Consider the following 20,595-nt stretch of genomic DNA (forward strand, 5'->3'; position numbering starts at 1 on the left):
ATTATCTACCCTACGGAAGGAGTTACGGGAAAAATTTCTATAGACGGCTTTCCAAAAGTCATATGTGTAGATTTCAAATATATTTGAGCAAAAAAATTTATCTCGAAATTTCGAGATAGTATTTTGAAATTTGAACAAAAAAAATGCTATCTCGAAATTTCGAGATAATTTTTTTTTTCAACATATGGCACCAGTCGGCTTCCGTAAAAATGTGCAGTACGGTAATGGATAATAAATTTTGAACTCCGGAAAAATAAAACATAATGCTTGGCAAAGCAGACAACTTGTGGTCAAAAATGACATTATTTTATCAAATTTAAACTTCTGCAACTTCAGAGAACCTCCCATTTCAAGAACTTTGACCAAAATGACCTTTTCTTTATTTTAATTAATTTTTTCTGTAGGAAATTTATGGCACATTATGGTAACTCCAAAATTATAACATTTAGTCACTTATATCTCCAAAACTGGCAGAGATAGGTCCATAGTTACTATTGAAGTTGAATAGGAAGTCATATACTGGCAATCTTACTGTGACCTTGACATTGACCTTTGACCTACTTTTCACCTTGAACTGAACTTTGCAAAATTTGCTTCCCTTTTATCTCCAAAACTGGCAGAAATAGGTCCATAGTTACTATTGAACTTGCATAGGAAGTCATATACTGGCAATTTTACTGTGACCTTGAAATTGACCTTTGACCTTCTTTTCACCATGAACTGAACTTTGCAAATTTTGCTTCCCTTTTATCTCCAAAACTGGCAGAGATAGGTCCATAGTTACTATTGAAGTTGAATAGGAAGTCATATACTGGCAATCTAAATGTGACCTTGAAATTGACCTTTGACCTACTTTTCACCATGAACTGAACTTTGCAAATTTTGCTTCCCTTTTATCTCCAAAACTGGCAGAGATAGGTCCATAGTTACTATTGAAGTTGAATAGGAAGTCATATACTGGCAATCTTACTGTGACCTTGAAATTGACCTTTGACCTACTTTTCACCATGAACTGAACTTTGCAAATTTTGCTTCCCTTTTATCTCCAAAACTGGCAGAGATAGGTCCATAGTTACTATTGAAGTTGGATAGGAAGTCATATACTGGCAATTTACTGTGACCTTGAAATTGACCTTTGACCTACCTTACAATGAACTTAACTTTGATTGCACCATTTTTAGTTATATATATTTTTTGCATATTTTGAAAATTCTTGTTGATTGCATTTTTACAGCTTGTCAAGCACAAGACTGGTGGCTGCACCCCTTATTTTGTGTATGTGGGGGTCTATACGAATGCGCTTGCTCCAGCTGGTGGTACAATATTCGGAGGCGGTATCGCCTCTCTGATCCTCTAGTTTATCCCTACATTTACTAGTATTTGGTTCATTGAGGACTAGTGTCCTTTATTCATTGTCAATGTTTTAAAGCTTCTAAACTCTGATTACTAGTTATTTTCTTACTCTTATGTTTTTATTTATGTATTTATTAAATGAATATGTCAGAAAAGAATTTGGTAGAATTTGAGGCATTTAACTATTCACTCATTAATCCTTTATTTGAATTGAGCTTAAATTTAACTTTGAAAAGAAAATAGAGACAAACAGTTTATTTCATAAAATTGAAATATGCAATATATTATATTCTTTTGTTCCTTTCTCAATTTTCAATTTTGACATAATTCCCCATTAACTTAAGACACAAAATAAATCTGACACAATTTTATAGGCGATAAAGACACGAATAAATGAAGATTGATCACCAGTTCTCATTTATTTTACAATTTCACAATGAAAAGTTGTTAATATTCACTATCTGTATGAGGGAGCCAGGCTATTGCGTCCTGGTTGCACAGGCTTACTGAAGAGTTCATATTATGTTACCAAATAGACACAGCAGTGTAATCAGATAAAATTCTGATATTAATACAGGAATTGCTGCAGACTAGGTTATCATGCGCTATACAACATGTAAAGACCCGACCAGTCCAGTTGAGTCTAGAAATAGACCAGAGGCATGTTTACATTTTCTTGGCACAACACTTCAAACCCTTTTTATAAATTGTAAATTTGACTGTAGTCTGACTGATGTTACAAATATCCAGATTAAATAGGGATCCTCACTGCACCTAAAAATTTGAAAAGTTGTGTTTTACAATCCTGTCACTTGGGATACGTGTATATAGTATTCCTCACCTAAGTTAGTTCTTGTGTGAACATGCCTGATTTAGTCACCCTGGGTCACATGATGTGGTTTAGCTATTATAATATTTACGTTGAAGATTTAGGTGTATTCAGTTAATGTTGAAACCAACATTGGGGTATTTTTGCCAAAAAACTTAATTTTGGCCGAAAACCAAATGCCCGATTTTATGGTTTTACTACTTATAATTTGTAGATTTAACATCATGTTTTGTGTCGTTACATATAGAGAGAAGACTCGGTTTAAAATGTTTCATGCAGTTTGAGTTAATACAACTTTTATATTCAATTTGTTAGCAAATGTGAAGCTTTGTTATAATTATGATCATTTTATAAACCAAGTTATAAAAAATTATCATAATACATGTATTATTTATAGTAACTACTGTTCCATATACATGTAGCTCCACAACAGCAATTTGAAACCAAATAATTACGTCTCTGGTTCTTAAACTACCTGAGATAAAGAGTAATACCATTCTGTCTGCTTCTACTCTCTAATCACATCCGCGTAGTTGTTTGCTGCACATAATCCATTTGTTTTTCTATCTTACATCAGATGCCCATTACATGGCCATTTTAAGAGGCTCTACTCCTTCCTGCCCCATCCCCTTCCAAAAAAAAAAAAAAAAAATGAAAGATTTAAAAAATAAACAAATAAATAAATGAATAAACATTAATTTTTTTTATGTTGTGACCTTTGAATAACTTGTGTAAGAGTTTAAATAAAGTTTACACAAAATGTTTGCCAGAGGTTATAATATTAAGAGTAATAAATCAATGTGTAGGAGGAGTTTTTTTTTTTGTTACTTTTTATTTTTTTAAAATGCCCACTACCCTCCCCTCCCCCCTAAAAAAAACCAAGGCATGTTTGATCAAAATATTGTATTAGTCTGGAGTGGAAACCCATTAAAGAATAGTCATGTTTGGAACTCCACGACTTTGAACTAAAAGAAACTCATTCAATAATACTAGCAAGGACAGACTAACATTATTGGATTGCAAAGAGTTGTGATAATGTTGTGCCGAGTGGCTGCATTAGTTTCGTTATCTGCACTGGGAAATACAGTTACTGTAAAGAAAGTTACCTCCTATTGAATTAAACTTCCACTTTCAGCACTTCAATCACTCATCAAGATACATTATGTATGTCTTTTCACTACACAATTGATATAGGATGGACTTGCCTTAAGATGTCAACTCGGTTCAGTGGGAAGGGTATTAAGGTCCCTTGTCGTTAAGGTAATGGATCAATAACAATCACTGGGTATGCAGTGGTTATAATTACTGGGAGAATGATTGTATTTTCACATGCAATGATAGACAGAGAACTTAAGATTATACTGAGATTCATACCCAGGCCTCCCAAACAGTTACAAAGCATAATAACAATGCCTTGACAACAACTCCAAAACCATGCCACACAAACCAATGTTAAGATTTTGGGTTTTTATCTAGACTCTGTAGGTGCATGTTCACATAGTAACTATTTGGGATGCTTGATTTAGGATTTTACATTGGTAAGAAGGAAGGCAAGGATGGGGGGGGGGGGGGGGGGGGGGGGGGGGAAGGAGCACAGGGCTAAAATGATGTTTGTCTTTTTTTTTCTTGAATTGGTAAAAGTTTTTATTCAGGATTAATGTCAGAGTGACAGGTTAATAGCTGTGACAGACTTTGCATGAAAGGCACACTCAGAATTGATCTGGTTTAAAACGGAAATGTCTATTGAATCAAAGCACATTGCAAATTGAGACAATTGAGGAGATTGCATATATATGGACCCCCTAGCCCCTTAAAATTTTCAATTTAATAGGTTTTGGAGATTTCTTTATCAAAACAAATAAGCTGTTGTGATTGAATTTAGTATAATATGACTTAAATAAACCGACATACAACTTTTACTCAAAATTTTCCAATTGCCTGTCACCTACTTTAAATTGCATACAGTTCTCAGGATTTTCTTATTACATGTAGTCTCACCCTCAGTTATGGTAGTTGCATGCAGTCAGTTGAAGTAGATTGCTTAACCACATACTATGGCTTCTGTGAAATTCTGCAATTAGAGAGAAGGTTTTGATTTCATGACATTGAAGGAAAGAAATTTAGAAGCAGTAGAGGGTATTTGCAGGTGATTAGATATTACAAAAGGAATGAAAAAAAAAGTGCATGTAGCTCCATTCTGTTTTGTTCTGCACCATTTAGTTCATTGGTACAAGTTTTTAAAAATTATTTCATTGAATTATGTCATGCTCTCAAAGAATCAGTACAAGTTATTTTTTCTGACAGACTTTTTTTGTGTATGTGATTAATTGTTTGTGAAATAAAATTTTCCTAAATGATTACTTTCGACTTTGACATTGTTTTTCCCAGAAAAAAAGGGTAGTCTAAATAAGTATGTACAAATAGAAATAAGAAATAAGCTTTGAAGTCCAATATGCTATATGCTAGAATAGCTATCAGCTTTGAGGTTGTATAGTGCAGTTATTTAGAAATAAAAATCTTTTTTATAAGTTGGAGTTCAGCTCAGTACACTGCGCCCTGTATTGATCCCAAGTTTGCTGTGAACTGATGCATATACAGGCTGTCTGTCAGGGAAAGTCAATAAGATTTCTACTGCATTGCTGCCTCCTCATACTACACCCCGTTGGAACCCTTTGGTACATCTCTGTGTAGAAAACCTAGTGTGTTCAACTGAGGTCTTGAATATGTGAGTGTGTGGCAGTTGCAATGAATGGGTGTGCAGGCCCATATAGCCAACAATTTTAAAGGGGGAGAGGCTCTTTTTCTAAAAAAAAAAAATTGGACCTTTAACCAAGACACCTTTGTGTACCCGGATCAATTTTTATTCAGAGCGGGCCTTTTTCTGGCAAAAAGGGCAGCTTATTCTAATCCCACAAACCCCCCCCCCCCAAACTGGTACACAGGTCTGGTGTGCATGCATGTGTGTGTGTGTGTGTGTGTGTGTGTGAGTGCATGGAGAAGAGGGCATGTGTGTGTATGTGGTAGTATATGTGCATTTGTGCATGCATGGTGATGGAGACCTAGAAGTTTTCAACTGTGTGCAGGCAAAGCTTTACTACTTTTCTCCCTGGAATTCTAGAGATGCTTATCACTGTGGAAAATGTATGATATGATTAAGTCAATATAAGTTATAAATATTGATTTTGCAAGTGTAAATTGAATTAACTATGTTACGATAAGTGAAAATACAGTTAGAAAAATTACTTTTATTAATTTGTAAAACAAATTTTTTATTTTGTTAATATTCTATTCCATTAAAAAAAGAAAAAATAGAGAAGATAGGTGCCAAATTATTTTTACACCAAATTAAATGCAAAATAAGAATATTTTGAAATGGTCAATATTTTTGTCCTCATTCAAATTGTACTCTTCTCAGGGGCAGATTTAGCACGTCTTCTGGGTCTTCTAGAAGACGGTCAAATTTTCAAGTTTACATTGACGGGTATCCAATTTTTTCTGTCGGAAGACGGTCAACAATGGAGGATGGACCAACAAAGATAATTTGGAAGACTGTCAGAAAATATTTCTGGATCCCCCCCTGCTTCTAACCCCAAGTTTCAGGATATTTTGGGAACTCATTTCAGTAATTGAAAACAACATAAGGGTGGTGGTCATAAAGGTGAACTTAGAAAGATTGGGTGAAGTCTTTCAGCAACTGACAAATGTGTGTACAGTTGGTTGATCCTTGGGTTTAATAATTCAGCCAATCATTCAACAAATGAATGATTTAAGCTGTTCCTGCTCAAAAAGAGTGCTGTAATCAGTTCTACAGATATTGATAAATTGAATTGTGTGGATGCTGGGGAATAATCTACGTTCAGATATATGTAACGTATTCATCATTTAAAAGGTCAGGGATAGTTTAAAGTGATAATTCTGTAGATGATTTATTTGATCGGTGGTCAGCAGATATTACTTTTTCAGTGCTTCAAACCATTCCCTGGATTTATTATGAGTTACAGTATCTATACTCACCCCTGAAGAAAAAAAGCGACATATGGCTTTGTGTTTTTGCCCCATATTGTTTATCCCTTGACCCAAAATAAGCACTTTTTATATTACATGACATGTGCCAAAAATGGAGGAACAAGTTAATTCTACCCCTTGTGGAAGCTTCCTCCTCACACTTGGCGTTGAGTAGAATAAAGAATACCTGGTGTTTATATATGAGTATGTTGGAAATGAGGAGGCATGTTAACCTGATTGTATTCAGCAAGAGTCCCCTCAGAGTTGGAATGATCTATATAGAAAGATAGTTTTATTGGGAATGAGCCCTAAGCTTAGACTTGTGCTGACTTAATTACCAGTCTAAAGGGCCAGTTAAATCCTACTTGTAAAGTAGCTAGTTAATAATTTAGATATAATGTCTAGTTCATTAAGTTAATTTAGTAAATCACAGCCAAGCTAGGAAAGTAAGAACAGCTCCTACCAGATGCACGAAGACTTTTAAATCGCTTCTGTTTAATCACTTTGCATCTGGTGATGGCATTTGGACTTAAACTGATATAAATCTGTCTGAACACTCTTTTTGTCCACAATACAGTTGCTTTAGATTAGTTTGAAAAGTAATAAATATCAGCATTATGTGGTCCTAAAGAGAAGTTTAGAAATGATTTTTTCTTCTGACAAGATATATGGAGCAATATAATTCTCTGTACGAAGGATCTCCTATTGATTGACCTCTGTTTTAAAAGAACTGCTCATGCTGAGAGATATGTATTTATAAATTTGGCATTGTTCACACAGAGCCATGATGGACCACATCTAATAAGGACTGAGGTCCCCTATTAAAAAATGCTGTATTATAACATTATTCCTCCTACATTCAGTTTCTTTGCTCACCAAAATGTAAATATGTCCATGGTGATGCCCATGCAGGCACTGGTGTGTCTGGTATAATTACAGTTAATTAATGGTCTTAATTATAATTGAATTAGTTATATTCTTTGATTTAATTACACTGACATATAAATTATACAGGGTGTCTCAATATAGATGGAACCCACAAATATAATGATTTGGCAAGTAACTGAGACAAGATTACATGTCCTGGAAGCTGATATAATAATTAGATAAAAAAAAAAACAAACATTGATTCAATGTTTGTTGTCTCTATCACAAATGTTCGAAATGACTGGAGAAATGATCAAAGAGGATCCTGACTTTCTTGTTGATGTGTGGTAGTGTCAAAGCAAACTTCTGGCTCTGTGGACTTGTCAGTAGCAAATCATTGTTTTGTTTTTTTAATTGTTATTATATCAACTTCCAGAACAATTAATCTTGTTTCAGTTATTTTTCTCAGATATAAATCATTATCATATTTGTGGGTTCCATCTATATTGAGACCCCCTGTAATTCAACTCAAGGTAAATTCAGGTACATGTATGTATGCATGTATTTATTGTACAAACTATGTTTTGTTTTTGCTGTTATAAACCCAGCAAAATAATTCACTGATTTGACGACTACAGATTTGTCTTGGTTCAAAGTAGTCTAAATTTTTGGTCTCAAAGTTTAGTCTGAAGATCATTTTCTAGGCTTAAGCTCAAAAAGATGAAACAAAAATCTTTATATAATCTTTCAAATATACAGTAGCCTGGTGTTCATTTTGAGCTTTAGTTTACTGTAACCAGGGCCCTTTTGTAATGATTTCAATTTAGTATTTTCATTCTTTTTTTTTTTCCTTTGCAGAGTGATCAATGGAGGAAAGAGTAAATACAATGAAGACCAAGCCAAAGCTGTACAATTCATGTTGAAGCCACCCTGTGTACAACCAAATTCTGAAGACAACCGTGTACTTAGCAAGAAGAAGACAGAGCCAGTGGAACTGAAGCACATTACAACAACTGTAAGGTGGAAAAGATAAAAAGGAATCAGAAGTAGTCTTTAGTAAAATGAAAATAAAGGCCTGACAGATACATGTAGATGACAACCCTTTATTGCATGAAAAATAAATGTTAAAGTAAGGCAGAAAAGGCCTGTGAATGGACCTTTGAAAATTAGCACAAAAGTCAGTATTAAAAAAAAAATAATAATAATAATAATAAATAAATAAAAAAGAAAGAAAATTCTTTTTAAAAAAGATCCTATTAGTATCAATGTTAATAATTTTAAGTAAATGATAAAGGTAAAAATCATTTTTGACTCTTATTATCCTGATGCCAAACCCCAACAAAAGTGTCCATCCAGCATGTTTAGTTTTATCAAATATTAATAGGAAAAATGAATCTAATACTGGACGTACAAAGTAACAATGCAGTAATCTGACATTGAGATCAGTATCCATGAGTTTCACTGCGAAAAGAGTGTCAGTGACCTGATGGGCTGGTCATGTGACAGGCAAGATGGCTATATAGGTATCTGCTGGAAGGCGCAATCCCAGATATGAGAAAGATTAAATCTCAAATTTGTCTTTGAGAAGAGATCTAATCTCCTGTATTTGAACCAGACAGTCTGTCAGCAGATTTTTAGTCATCTGTCCTGTCACATGACCAGCCAATTGTATACGTCTCTGACACTCATTCAGCTGACTCATTTACCTGTTGATGATTGTAGCTTACAACATCCCAGCCCTGAATTATTACTCATTTTAAGCGCAGTATTAGATAATTATATCTTTAATTTCCTTAACATGATACCAGTCCACTGAATGTGTCAGGACATTCACTCTCTCATGACCACTGTCAATTTCAAGACATACATTGTACTTCATTTGATGTTCTAAAATTTATTAAAATAAAATGTGGTAATTCAAATTTTTTTCTAACAGAATCTTTCCATCAAGAACATTCCATGTACATACTTTGCCATATTTGATGGCCATGCTGGAACTGGTGCTGCCCTTATGGCAATGAACTTACTGGATTATCATGTCAAGGTAAGGTGACAACCATGACCTTAATTAGTGGTATATACAATGTATCACTTTATGGTAATAGCTTGATGACGTAGTAGTGTCATGAACTTATTTGATTATCATGCTTCCTAGGGTAACGTGAATGTCATGAACTTACTGGGTTATCAAGCTACCTAGGGCAATGTGAACATGTGACAATTTTGAACTTATATACTGGATAATTGTTTCTTGGTAATATCCAAATTATGACAAGGCAATGACATGAACTTACTAATACTGCAGTATTAATTCATGATAATGAAATAATATCAGAAAAATTTCATGAAATTTCTTAATGATTATGTCATGGTAATGTCATGAACCAAAAACAATATCAAGTGAAGGTAATCTTTCCAAATTTTTTAAAAACTTTACGATTCTGATATGTAGATATATGATGTAAAGTTTTTTTTTTTTTTTTGGAATAATCTCTAAAGAGACTTTTATGAAGGTAAAGCCATCTTTGAAAGTCCACATGGTCTGATTGCAAGCACAGATTCCAGAATTATTGTGATAACTGCTGTTTTGGTGGTAAAATGGAATTTATTATATTTCCATGAGTTGTTTACAATATTTTTAACAGTTGTTATCACTTTAAGTTGTGATAGACTTTGTATTTCAACAACAGGCCCTGTCTGGTATCTCAAAGAACATTAATCTGTGTCTTAAGATGAAAAAGACTATATAAAAGGGATAGGCTCAGATGCTGTGTTTTCCACAAACTCAAAAGATCAGAGCTTTGACATTTTAAAGGCACTTTTCTCTAATGTGATAATTGCAGGGGTAGGTGTCTTAATGTGTGACATGTTGGGAATTCTTGTTTTCTTTCTTGGAAAATAGCTTTTATCATGGTTTTGTTTGATTCAATTATCAAATCCCTCACAGATGGAGCTTGATTAAACTATTTAAATGGTATTATATACAGTACATGTGTATGAATGCCAGTATTGCTAACATTATGATAGTAATTCTCAAAAATGGGGAGATATATTTTGTATCATATATTTAATGGTTAAAGAGTAATTCATTCCTTAAGATACTAAATGTGACAGTTAGGCTGCATTCACATGAAAAATCTATTTTCGAAAAATCTAAAAATCTATTTGCGGTATCTTGTGATCACGGTCTGTGCACTGGATATCCCACGGCGTAATTACGGGCAGCGCGAGCCAGTTACTTCCAAAGCTGTAATTAATTCTTGGTGCTGCCAGTAATTACGCCGCGGGATACTCAGGGCACAGACCGTGATCACAAGATACCGCAAATAGATTTTTAGAAAATAGATTTTCCATGTGAACGCAGCCTTAAACGAGGCATGTACGTGAATAATAGAGAGTTCAGTTTCCAATATCTTTGGAAACACATTTGAGAATATGAAACTCCATGTCAGAATAACAGTCTGTCATTTTTACTAGAAGTGCTAGTTGTCTGGTAATGTTTGGATAAAACTCTTTTTCTGTTTTAATTCAGACCAAGCTTTTGTCTTGAATGGACCTTAGTTTAAAGAGAAAGAGAAGTTCTCACGCTGTCAATCTTCCATACTCCATAGATCTTATACTGTACTGTCTCAGATGTAATCCTTGAGGGATATAATATGGAGTCAGATTGATCTATGGATTATAGCTCTCAATCTTGCATCAACATCAGTAAGGACACATTCAAATTGGACAAGTAAAGGTCACCTTAAGGTCAGAATACGGCCGTGTTGGTGGTGGGGGGGACTAATACTTGTCTTATTTGAATTGAAATAAGCTAAACCAGTATCACAAGGATATTTGCATTTGGTGATAATGTTTTATTTTTGATGATTTAGGCATTTTACCCTGTTCAAAATGGAAAGTAAATTGTTTGTAGAACATACTAGAGGACTTGTCCCCTCTGTAGAACTCAAAAGTCTGATCACATTACACCAGTTCTTCATGATTTACATTGGTTACCTATATCTCAAAGGATAATTTATAAAATGATACTTATGACTTTTAACATTTTAAAGGGCGACTGTCCATATTATAGAACAAGCTAGTTCCATCAGAACATAAAGGTCAACAGTGGGCAAATTCTACCAAAGCAAAAAAAAAAAAAAAAAAAAGAATGTAAAAGCAGATGGTCATGTAAGTTATGAGATTAGTTTTATGGTCTGTTTAAAATCAAATCAAATCAAATGTCTCCATAGCACTTCTGATAGTGAAAAAGAAATTAAAAACCTTTTTTATTTACGGAATAGTATATCGTTGATTTATGCCCCATATTTTCTTTTGATTATCTTTAAAATAATCTTTGTAGTTTAAAATTCTATATGCAGTAATAATATGTAGCAATTAAGCAGTACTAGGCCATACACACGTGTATTGTGGTCTTTTTTTCTTGAAAGAAATTAATTATCTAGACATTCAGGACATTGGCTGTCCTAGCCAACTATAGGGATGAAGAAAAGTGATTTAAGTATTTGAAAATATTTACTTAGTACTAAGTATTTCTGTGAGTTAAGGAATTTTCCTTGCTATGTGCCAACAATTGTACATACACAATGTTTTTCAACATTGTCATCAGCAGCTTTTTTTTTTTAAATTTCATTTCAGTTCTTTAATATGGTTTAAAACATTTTGTTAACATTCATGATGTACACTCAGTGAGTTAATGTCATTCCACATGATTTTATAGCCCTCTGACCGATGTTTATGAAAAAATAATAAGTATATTTTTGATCTTATTGAGTATGGTGTGGATACACCCTAATGGTCACTGACATTCCCTTTAGTCTCTTGTATTATTAACCTAAGTACTGATCCATTAAGACTTAGCTGCCAGAAAAAATCTTTTTAATCCCATCGGTCCCTGAACTATGACCCAAGTGGGCTGTTAAGAATACAGGATTCCAGGAAGAGAATTTATACTCTGTGCAGTGGATGTGTCTGAAGCACAGACTGAATTAATATCCCTAGAGATGTCAACACTTTTACTGTATTTTCACGCAAGGTACACCATAACCAGAACATCACTGTTGACCAGATTATGATCTGTAAATAAGTTTACAAATCTAATGGCTCAAAGCAAAAACAGTTGCCAATAACAAAATTTACAAAATATAACTGCCTCAGCTTTCATTTATTGGCATTTGACATGAAACCAGTGTTACTGCATGTGGCAGACTAAAACTATGTACAGGTTGGTGTGGGCCACGTAAACATGGGTGTGCATGAGCATCACGTATGCTGTCGCAGAATTTTCAGCCTATGTCTTTGTTCTTGTATACAACTTTCGTATGTTAGCATTTACATGTAGTAAATCTCATCATTTTAATGCATGGCACTTTATTTACTCATTTCAGGAGAAGCTTTTAGACTGCATTGATCTCATATTATCAAAGAAAGGCCTGCTTCCTCCACAGTCTCCTGGGGCTGAGCAAAACTCTATCTATGCAGCCACGCCCAGGTATGGCATGACAAGCAAAGAGTCCAGTATCAGTGTAGAAGATTTGGTGTGTGGGGCACTAGAGGCAGCTTTTGTTGAAATGGTAAGAAGTGGATCAGTGGGTACTGTATGTAGACTGTACGTGTATGTCCAAAAACAGAAGAGAACTTATAGTATTGATTCAGGAAAAGGGGGGGGGGGTTTACACAGATGATTATACTTGACTAGATCTGCCTCCTTGTCAACTTTTATGTTTCTTAGGTTAAATTAATAATAAGTTTGTATTCTTTGATGTCAGTTTATGTTAAATAGCTATATATGTTCTATATTTTATATTGACTCTTATATGACTACTGAAGCTCCCCAATCTACTAGTACTTAAAATAACATGACTTTTTTATTTCATTGCCCTTTAACTTGAGATTTTCAACAATTTTTCATTAATTTTATTATTTTTATGCTTTTAAAGTTCAATATACAGTTCAATTCAAGTAATACAGCTCAATTGTACAGAAGGCAATGTAATATGTCTTTCAGGATAACCATATAGCGCGTGAGAGGACCACATTTCGGATAATAGGGGGGTGCACGGCCCTGGTGGCCTTGTTCTTCATGGACAAGTTGTATGTGGCAAATGCAGGGGATTGCAGGTACTACAGAAATTACGTAGCCTTTATAGTCAAAAATATAAAATGACAATGGCGGGATGTTAACATTTTGTTTTATCCTGATTCTTACCCTGTGTTATTAGTTGAAGGGAATTTGTAAGTTGAATGTTTTTTGTAACTTGAATGTAATGATTTATCACAATGAAGATTATTTCCTTCATTCCTTCAGGGCTGTGATAGTGAAAGATGGGACCTCTATACAAATGTCTAAAGATTTCACACCTGAGTCAGAGAGGCAAAGACTACAGTATTTAGTGAGTATTTTGTTGGGATCTGTTGTGTGTGTGTGTGTGTGTGTGTGTGTGTGTGTGTGTGTGTGTGTTTTCACACAAATGACTAGTGTAATGAATTTTGCAGGTGATTGAAAAAAAAAGAGAAAGAATTGAATTTGTGTTTTTATAATTCTGAAAACATAGATGTTTGCCTTACGTAAATATTTTCTTACTATTCTAGTCCACCATTAACATGAGCCACCACCTGATGAGTTCACACATCCAGAAAGTGTTAACAAATGTTGAAACTTGGCATTCTTAATAAATTATACTTTTGAAATACATCTAGGGAAAAGGCTATTAACACATTTTTTTCATAATTATCCAGGGATATCTTCAGCCAGAGCTACTACATAATGAGTTCACACATCTAGATTTCCCCAGACGTGTCCATAAAAAAGACATTGGAAAGAGGATGCTGTACAGGGATGCACAGATGTCTGGTTGGTAAGGCAAAAGTTACAAAGTTTGAGAATTTCACATCATAAAATAGAGTAATAAGGTTCTCACTTAATTCAGATATGACAAACTCAGTCACTATATTTCACAATTTTCAAAAATTTTTTCATAAAGTAATCATTAAGGCATTTTAAATGTTGATTTGTAAAGGCCGCATATTTTTTCATTGGGCCACTGAATATTGTAAAAATTTTCTTGAATATACTTGAAATTTGATGCAAAAATCAAATAAAAGTGTAGAAATATTAGCTCAATAGTTAGGTATCTAACATTATCATTATAATCATTATATTCACTTCAGGGCATACAAGACAGTAGAAGAGGGTGACCTCAAGTTTCCTCTGGTATTTGGAGATGGGAAAAGGGTAAAATAAGTTTCTGAAAGCCCAATTACACTAGGCCTCACCCCCTGTTTCACAAAATAACTATAAAAAATGAAAGTAGGTTTTTATTTCTGCAACCTCATTTCTTTTATTTGGACCCAGGATTAAACAGACAGTTCTTTTGCTGAACAGGTTCCCTTTCAAGGCCTAAATATGGTCACTTATTTTATTCTTGCATGTTCTGATGGGTTTGTGGAGGCAGGTATTTTCTGGATTGTGCTGTTTATCATATATAACACAATGAGAATCCCCAACTAAGGAGTTAATATGGCATTGGAAATTATTAAATGCTTATACATGATTATTGGCATATTAGCAAAATACATGGCTATTCATGTTACTAATAAAGTTCTACTTATTGCTCACATCCACAGTTTTTATCCCAAGATGCAAGTTTTAAAGTTAACATTGTATCTTTGTTTTTTTTTTTTTTTTTCATTTTTTAATGTTATATATCAGATCATGAAGTTTAATAGAAAAAATCTTAGCATCTGTATATGAAATAAAGCTTTAGCCCCCTCCCTCCCCCTCCAAAAAAAAAGGGGGGGTCTACAGTTATATAATAGTTCGAATTTTTCTATAATGTAAACATTTCTATTTTAACAGGCCAGGGTGCTAGCCACAATAGGTGTAACACGGGGATTTGGAGATCACGACTTAATGGTGCATGATTCTAATATACATATAAAACCATTCCTAACTCCAGTACCAGAGGTAAGGGTACAGCTGTGCAATACATAAATATATACACACACACGTGCACACACACACACACATGCACGGGTGCAAGCAATAGTTCACAATAATACAGCTACCTACTTAATTGGTAAGGCCCATAGTCAGAGGTTGAGAAATGACAAATCTAACCATTACCCTACTATGATGAGGAGGAGTACATTGTTAGATTATTTCAAAGTTCAAAAAGGTGAGCAGGGCTCACAGTGCGTATCATAAATGTATTTTGTAAGTAATTTAAATGTCATGTCATAATGAAATGGAACTTTGAAATAAATGATTGGGTATTTGAACATGTTTGGAAAAAAAATGTTTCTTCACATGATTCTGAGGCCATAATTTTAAATCAAATTAAAAAATGCCTCACAAAACTCATTATCTCCTTAATAACTCTGGATAATAATATAACATAACTGGATAGTATGTATCCCTTGATATGTCAAGGTCATGTACATTCTTTTTAAAAATTTTAGAGATATTTGAAAATTTTAACATTTTAGTGATATTACTCCAGGTTAAGGTGTATGACATGACAAGCTGTAAGCACTCGGAGGATGATGTACTTATATTGGGCTCAGACGGCTACTGGGATGTGACCAGTAACGAGAAGACAGTAGATTTAGTGTTAGAATCACTGAAGCATTATCATAAAGGTGATCAAAGCAGGTGAGTTGATAATATACTGAGCTTCTCTCTTTTGTGTGGCAGGGCATCATGGGGAATAGTACTGTTGTTTTAATCACGATGTATTATAATAACATAAGTGTGTAGAGACATGTCATGTTTGTGTAGAATGTGCTGGGTGAGACTGTTTGATGCCTTCATGTTGGGCAAGTTTGCTCCTTTGTGAGATTGTGTTTGGTGAGATTTTGTTTGATGTGATTGCACTAGGTGAGATTGTGTTGCACCGGATTGTGCTGGCCATGCATTAGAGTCTGGGGTGTGTAACAGCAATGAGGAGAGAGTAGAAGTAACTGTTATGATAAAATCATTGAAAACTTTTCATTGAAGAAACTGGTATTGTTGAGTGTCCACCTTCTGCAAAGGTGTCAACCAGTGCTGAAGGGCTGTACAAGTCTTGGTTTGACTTTCTACTTCTAATGTACAGAATGAAACATAATGAGGCACTCTGTGTCACTGCCGAGAGAAATATTTATGTATATAATTTATTTTGTCTCCCCTAGATACACTCGCCTGGCACAGGACCTAGTAATGTTTGCACGGGGGCTTCTCAAGGGTAGAGCATGGAAGACTGAGGGTGATAAATCGGCATCAGGGGACGATATCACAATATTTGCCATTCCACTGTATAGGTACAAGCCACTGAATTTAGGGAAATCAAGGACATCACAAACTAACAGTATCCCTAACAGCTGATAAACCATAGTTTTAGCCATATACATGATATTTTGAAATAAATCACTACAGGTATTAAGTAATGCTATAATGATGAAAACGTGGACCTGTTTGTCTGCTGGAAGACTTTCAGGTCTTCTTGATGGATGTTTTTAAATGTCACAAGGGAAAAGCAAACTTAAGTTGATTTCTTAAATATACTACTTTGGAGGACTAGCAACCTGTATGGCTGTGACTGCCTTAGAAAATGCAGTTTTTAATCAGGACAACAAATGTGGAAATATATCTAAGGCTTACCTGGAGCATCGCTCAGTTGAAATAATTCCACTTGGGATATGTTTTATGTTTACAAATTGAAAGAAATGTTGCTGCTGCCGCCATGAGACCCAGTACCATACGCACAGTGGATTAATTATATTGCCTTTTCAATGATGTTGCTGCAAGACACCTGGCAAATTAATTTTTTTTTTTTTTTCGGAAGATGCCAGGACAGAGTTAAACAATAGCTGTATGGATTTCTTCTCTCAAATTTTACAGCTGAGTTACAGTACCAAGGATCCATTTTTGTAAATGCATGTATTCATTATAAATATGTTGTAAAAAAGACAGTTATATGACTATTGTCCATTGGCATTTTGTCTGCCAATGTCATAAATATGTTAGATAAGAATTGGAAAACATTTTAAAAGTAAAGGCAGGCCTTATTGTATATACTGTAAGAAGAATAATGGGATTCCATTTGTTGTTCTTTTCAAAACTTTATCAGCTCTGTAAGTTACTTTTTAGTTTCTTTTTGATAAGTTATTGATATAACTGTTGAAAGAAGAATCTTTATAAACTTCTTTCATCTGTGCTGTCTTGAGAATTGCCGTATAAATTTGGAAATTTCCCAAAATTAAACATAAAATAGAGAAAACAAGACTGTGCCTGAAATGAGTCAAAGTCGTCTTCTAATCAAACAGACAGATCTTTAACAAACCAACTTGTCACCAAAATTTTAAAAACAGAATGTGCCACTTTGCATATTTTAAATCATAAAAAAGTAACAGCAACTTATTTGTTCCCAAAGCAAACTGTTTTTCGATCATTTTAAAACTGATTTTCACCTATCTGGCCTTAGCCTTGGCAAATGGTGTATATTTGTAATTGTTATGTAGCAACAAGTTGCTATTGGAAATTCAGTGTCAAAGCATCGTACTTAATATTATTAGCTTAACACTATCAAAGAATTATTTATTATAATCATTTAAGGGATTGTGCATAAGAGCACTTGCTGTAAGAATATTGGTAATTTTGTTTTACTATTTACTTCTTTAGAAGGTAAACAGGGTATGTTCAGTCATTGCAGTCATACTTACTTTTTTATGATTAAGATAGAAATTGTTTCACCATTAACTCAAAACACAGTGAATTAATAGTGAAAACATTTCTATGGTAATCATAGAGTGCAATAACAAGTCTTAAGTTTTTCTATACATATGTTATAAAATATCTATATGAATATATTGTGATCAATATGTAAAATATAACAAAACAGTTTGTACAAAGTCGGATTACAAATGTTCAGCTAAGTGCAGGTTTTCATGGAGGTACATGAAAAACAGAAGCACAGATGAACAGGGAAATCTTAATCCAGTTACAGTTCATTAAGTGATAGAGAATAGGTGGTAGTTAATGAATCACTTATGATTACATGCTAAATCTGAATCTAGTTTTAATTCATTAAGTAATAGAGAATAGGTAGAAGTTAAAATGACACGAGTTATGATTACACGTTAAATATGAATCCAGTTATAATTCATGAAGACAGAGAGAGGAGCTGGAAGTTAAAATAACATCACTCAATAAAATGCTACACGCTTAGTGATAATATTCATAATTTATCGTGGGAATTTTTCAAAAATGTGCAATAAATTCAGACTTGGTTATCTCTGTTGGTGTTAATAGTTCTCTAGAATGAAGTCATATTAAAGAAAGATGAAAAGTGGTTGTTGTAACTCTTGGTGGCAGGATGTACAAGATGACCTGCATCACATTTGTAACAACAACAGGATCATGTGGTAAATCTGTGGTCTGAGATATCTGATATCAATTGAGGGAATGCAGTTAAGTCTCTTCAGAAACCATTGGTCCACACAAATAAATACACTGAAGTCTATTGCCCTTGAACTTGCGGGGAGGGGGGGGGACTTCTTGTCTTTTTACGCATAGTTTAAGATTATTTGTATCAATCTTGGGACATAATGATCTCTCCTAAAACGAAGACCTAAGGCAAGGAAACCCCCAAGAACTATTCTTTAGTCTGGGTTATATGGCATCAGTCCCAGAAATGTTGTTTAATTATAACCCATCAGACTGCAGACACACATGAAGAAACTCAAGTATCCATTGTCCTTGTAACAGAAGGTATGTACTGTCCTCAAGTTTACAGGCCAAGGCAAAGAAAACCAACAATATACAAGAAATCCACTTCAAATGGACTTATCTGAAAATTTTATGTTTAGCCATGTGAAGCATTGAGATTTACCTGTACAATGGAGGAATTAAATGTTGAGATCATATTCCCTTGATAACTGTAAAAATATTCCGTCAGTTATTCTAAGATATTAAAAAGACAGGTCAAGACACTGCTCAAAGTATGCAACAGAGAAAAAAAAACGTGACAAGCTTACTACAAACAATCTTTTAAGACATACACTTTTTAATGGATTGGCTTTCCTTTTATAAGATCTTTGATCCTTATATATCATTTCATTCAAGAATCTTCGATGAAGAAAAAAATGTAAATTTGATTATCTATTCTAATGCCATCTTTAAACTGATTTTTAGAAGTAATCCGATTTTAAGAAGAGCAGTTGAAATACAGTAGAGATCAGTTGAAATTACACTTAAAGAAATAGAATGCTCTCTGATAAACTAACTTTTAATTATTTTTTCATATGTTTTATTGTGAAAATACAGTTATCACACCATCACAAACAAACTCATCACAGAAGACGAACAGATTCTTAAAATAGGTGCAAATTGAACATCAAAATATGAATTGGTCCCCAAAATAAATATGCCTTAAATACTAGTCGAATGTTCAGGTAAACATCACAGCATAATGTGATCACACAAATGAATAATATTTAAGTCCAACAAAACATGTTTACAATACGAAATTGAGACAGAAATATCTGTATGGCGACACCTAATGCTGGCTTATATCTCATATCAGTCTTCAATTATATCAATGCCTGTTTAACTTGTTATATATATTATAGAGATCATAATATTGCACAATCAACATGCCTTAAGATGATGGTTGCCAGAATATCACATCTGCAAAAATCCCTGAGAGGAATGTTCAGTTGTGGTGGTTTGGTCATGTTAAAATGGGCTTGTTTTCTAATGGTGTATGTTTTATGACAAGGCATTGCTCTTAAGTGACATCTCAAGTGCACCTAGTCACACGTATGGTTTACAGAAGGGTCACCTCCTGTGTTCTCATCAAGTCACTAAACCATGTCCTTTGAAGAGTAATGTGTAGATGACCTATGAAATAGATTGTTCGGAAAGACTGCTGGAATGATCTTCAGGAAACCTCCTGATATGTGTCTGTGGTTATTTTGGTCAAGAAGTTGTGTGCGTCTAAGGCTTTCACGGTGGTACAATTCATCTATAATAATGTGCAAGAACTGAAAAGAGAAATGAAGAATTTCTAGACATAAAGTATATGCACAGAAACTCAATGACATAATTATATAACTGCACATAAAATAATTTAATTGAAACATATAAAGAAAAATGGGAGGGGGTTTGCAATTCAACGTGAAGAGTCATATCAAGACATCAGCTAAGCTAAATATCAGGCTTTAGTGCTTCTGCCATAAAAAGCAGACTAGTAAACTGGAAATTTTGTTTAAGTCAATTAACAGCTATAAAAAATGTACCCACAATGAATATTTAATGAAATAAATGCTTAATATGAAATATTTACTTTAAAATCGGGCACAAAGATTACATGAGACATTACCAGTCAAAACGAATGTTTATGAATAAATGTTTGTCAACATGAACATATGCCACTATGCCATGTATTGAATATGTAGCAAAATAATATATTCATTCCACAGCAGCTAATATTCAGCAATTGGTTAAATGGAACAAGCGTAAAATTGCTAAGAGAAAGCGAGAGAAGAATGTATATTAA

General features: G+C 33.9%; 1 protein-coding gene across 2 annotated transcripts in view; it reads left to right on the forward strand.

Moving 5' to 3' along the window:
• Positions 1-18,332, forward strand: part of LOC106174275 (protein phosphatase 1H) — a 25,944-nt gene extending 7,612 nt beyond the window's left edge. For both annotated transcript variants that reach the window (XM_087015815.1, XM_013555757.2), the window contains exons 2-11: positions 7,913-8,069; positions 8,991-9,098; positions 12,445-12,630; positions 13,065-13,177; positions 13,365-13,449; positions 13,796-13,914; positions 14,228-14,291; positions 14,916-15,023; positions 15,559-15,710; positions 16,229-18,332. In XM_087015815.1, coding sequence (XP_086871941.1) covers positions 7,971-8,069; positions 8,991-9,098; positions 12,445-12,630; positions 13,065-13,177; positions 13,365-13,449; positions 13,796-13,914; positions 14,228-14,291; positions 14,916-15,023; positions 15,559-15,710; positions 16,229-16,421 — 1,227 coding nt within the window. In that variant the 5' untranslated portion in view covers positions 7,913-7,970 and the 3' untranslated portion in view covers positions 16,422-18,332. The remainder of the gene's footprint in view (positions 1-7,912; positions 8,070-8,990; positions 9,099-12,444; positions 12,631-13,064; positions 13,178-13,364; positions 13,450-13,795; positions 13,915-14,227; positions 14,292-14,915; positions 15,024-15,558; positions 15,711-16,228) is intronic.
• The last annotated feature ends 2,263 nt before the right edge of the window (positions 18,333-20,595 follow it).

The sequence above is a fragment of the Lingula anatina genome, chromosome 6 (genome assembly GCF_051362555.1).
Source record: "Lingula anatina isolate TDL-2025a chromosome 6, LinAna3.0, whole genome shotgun sequence".
NCBI lineage: Eukaryota > Metazoa > Brachiopoda > Lingulata > Lingulida > Lingulidae > Lingula > Lingula anatina.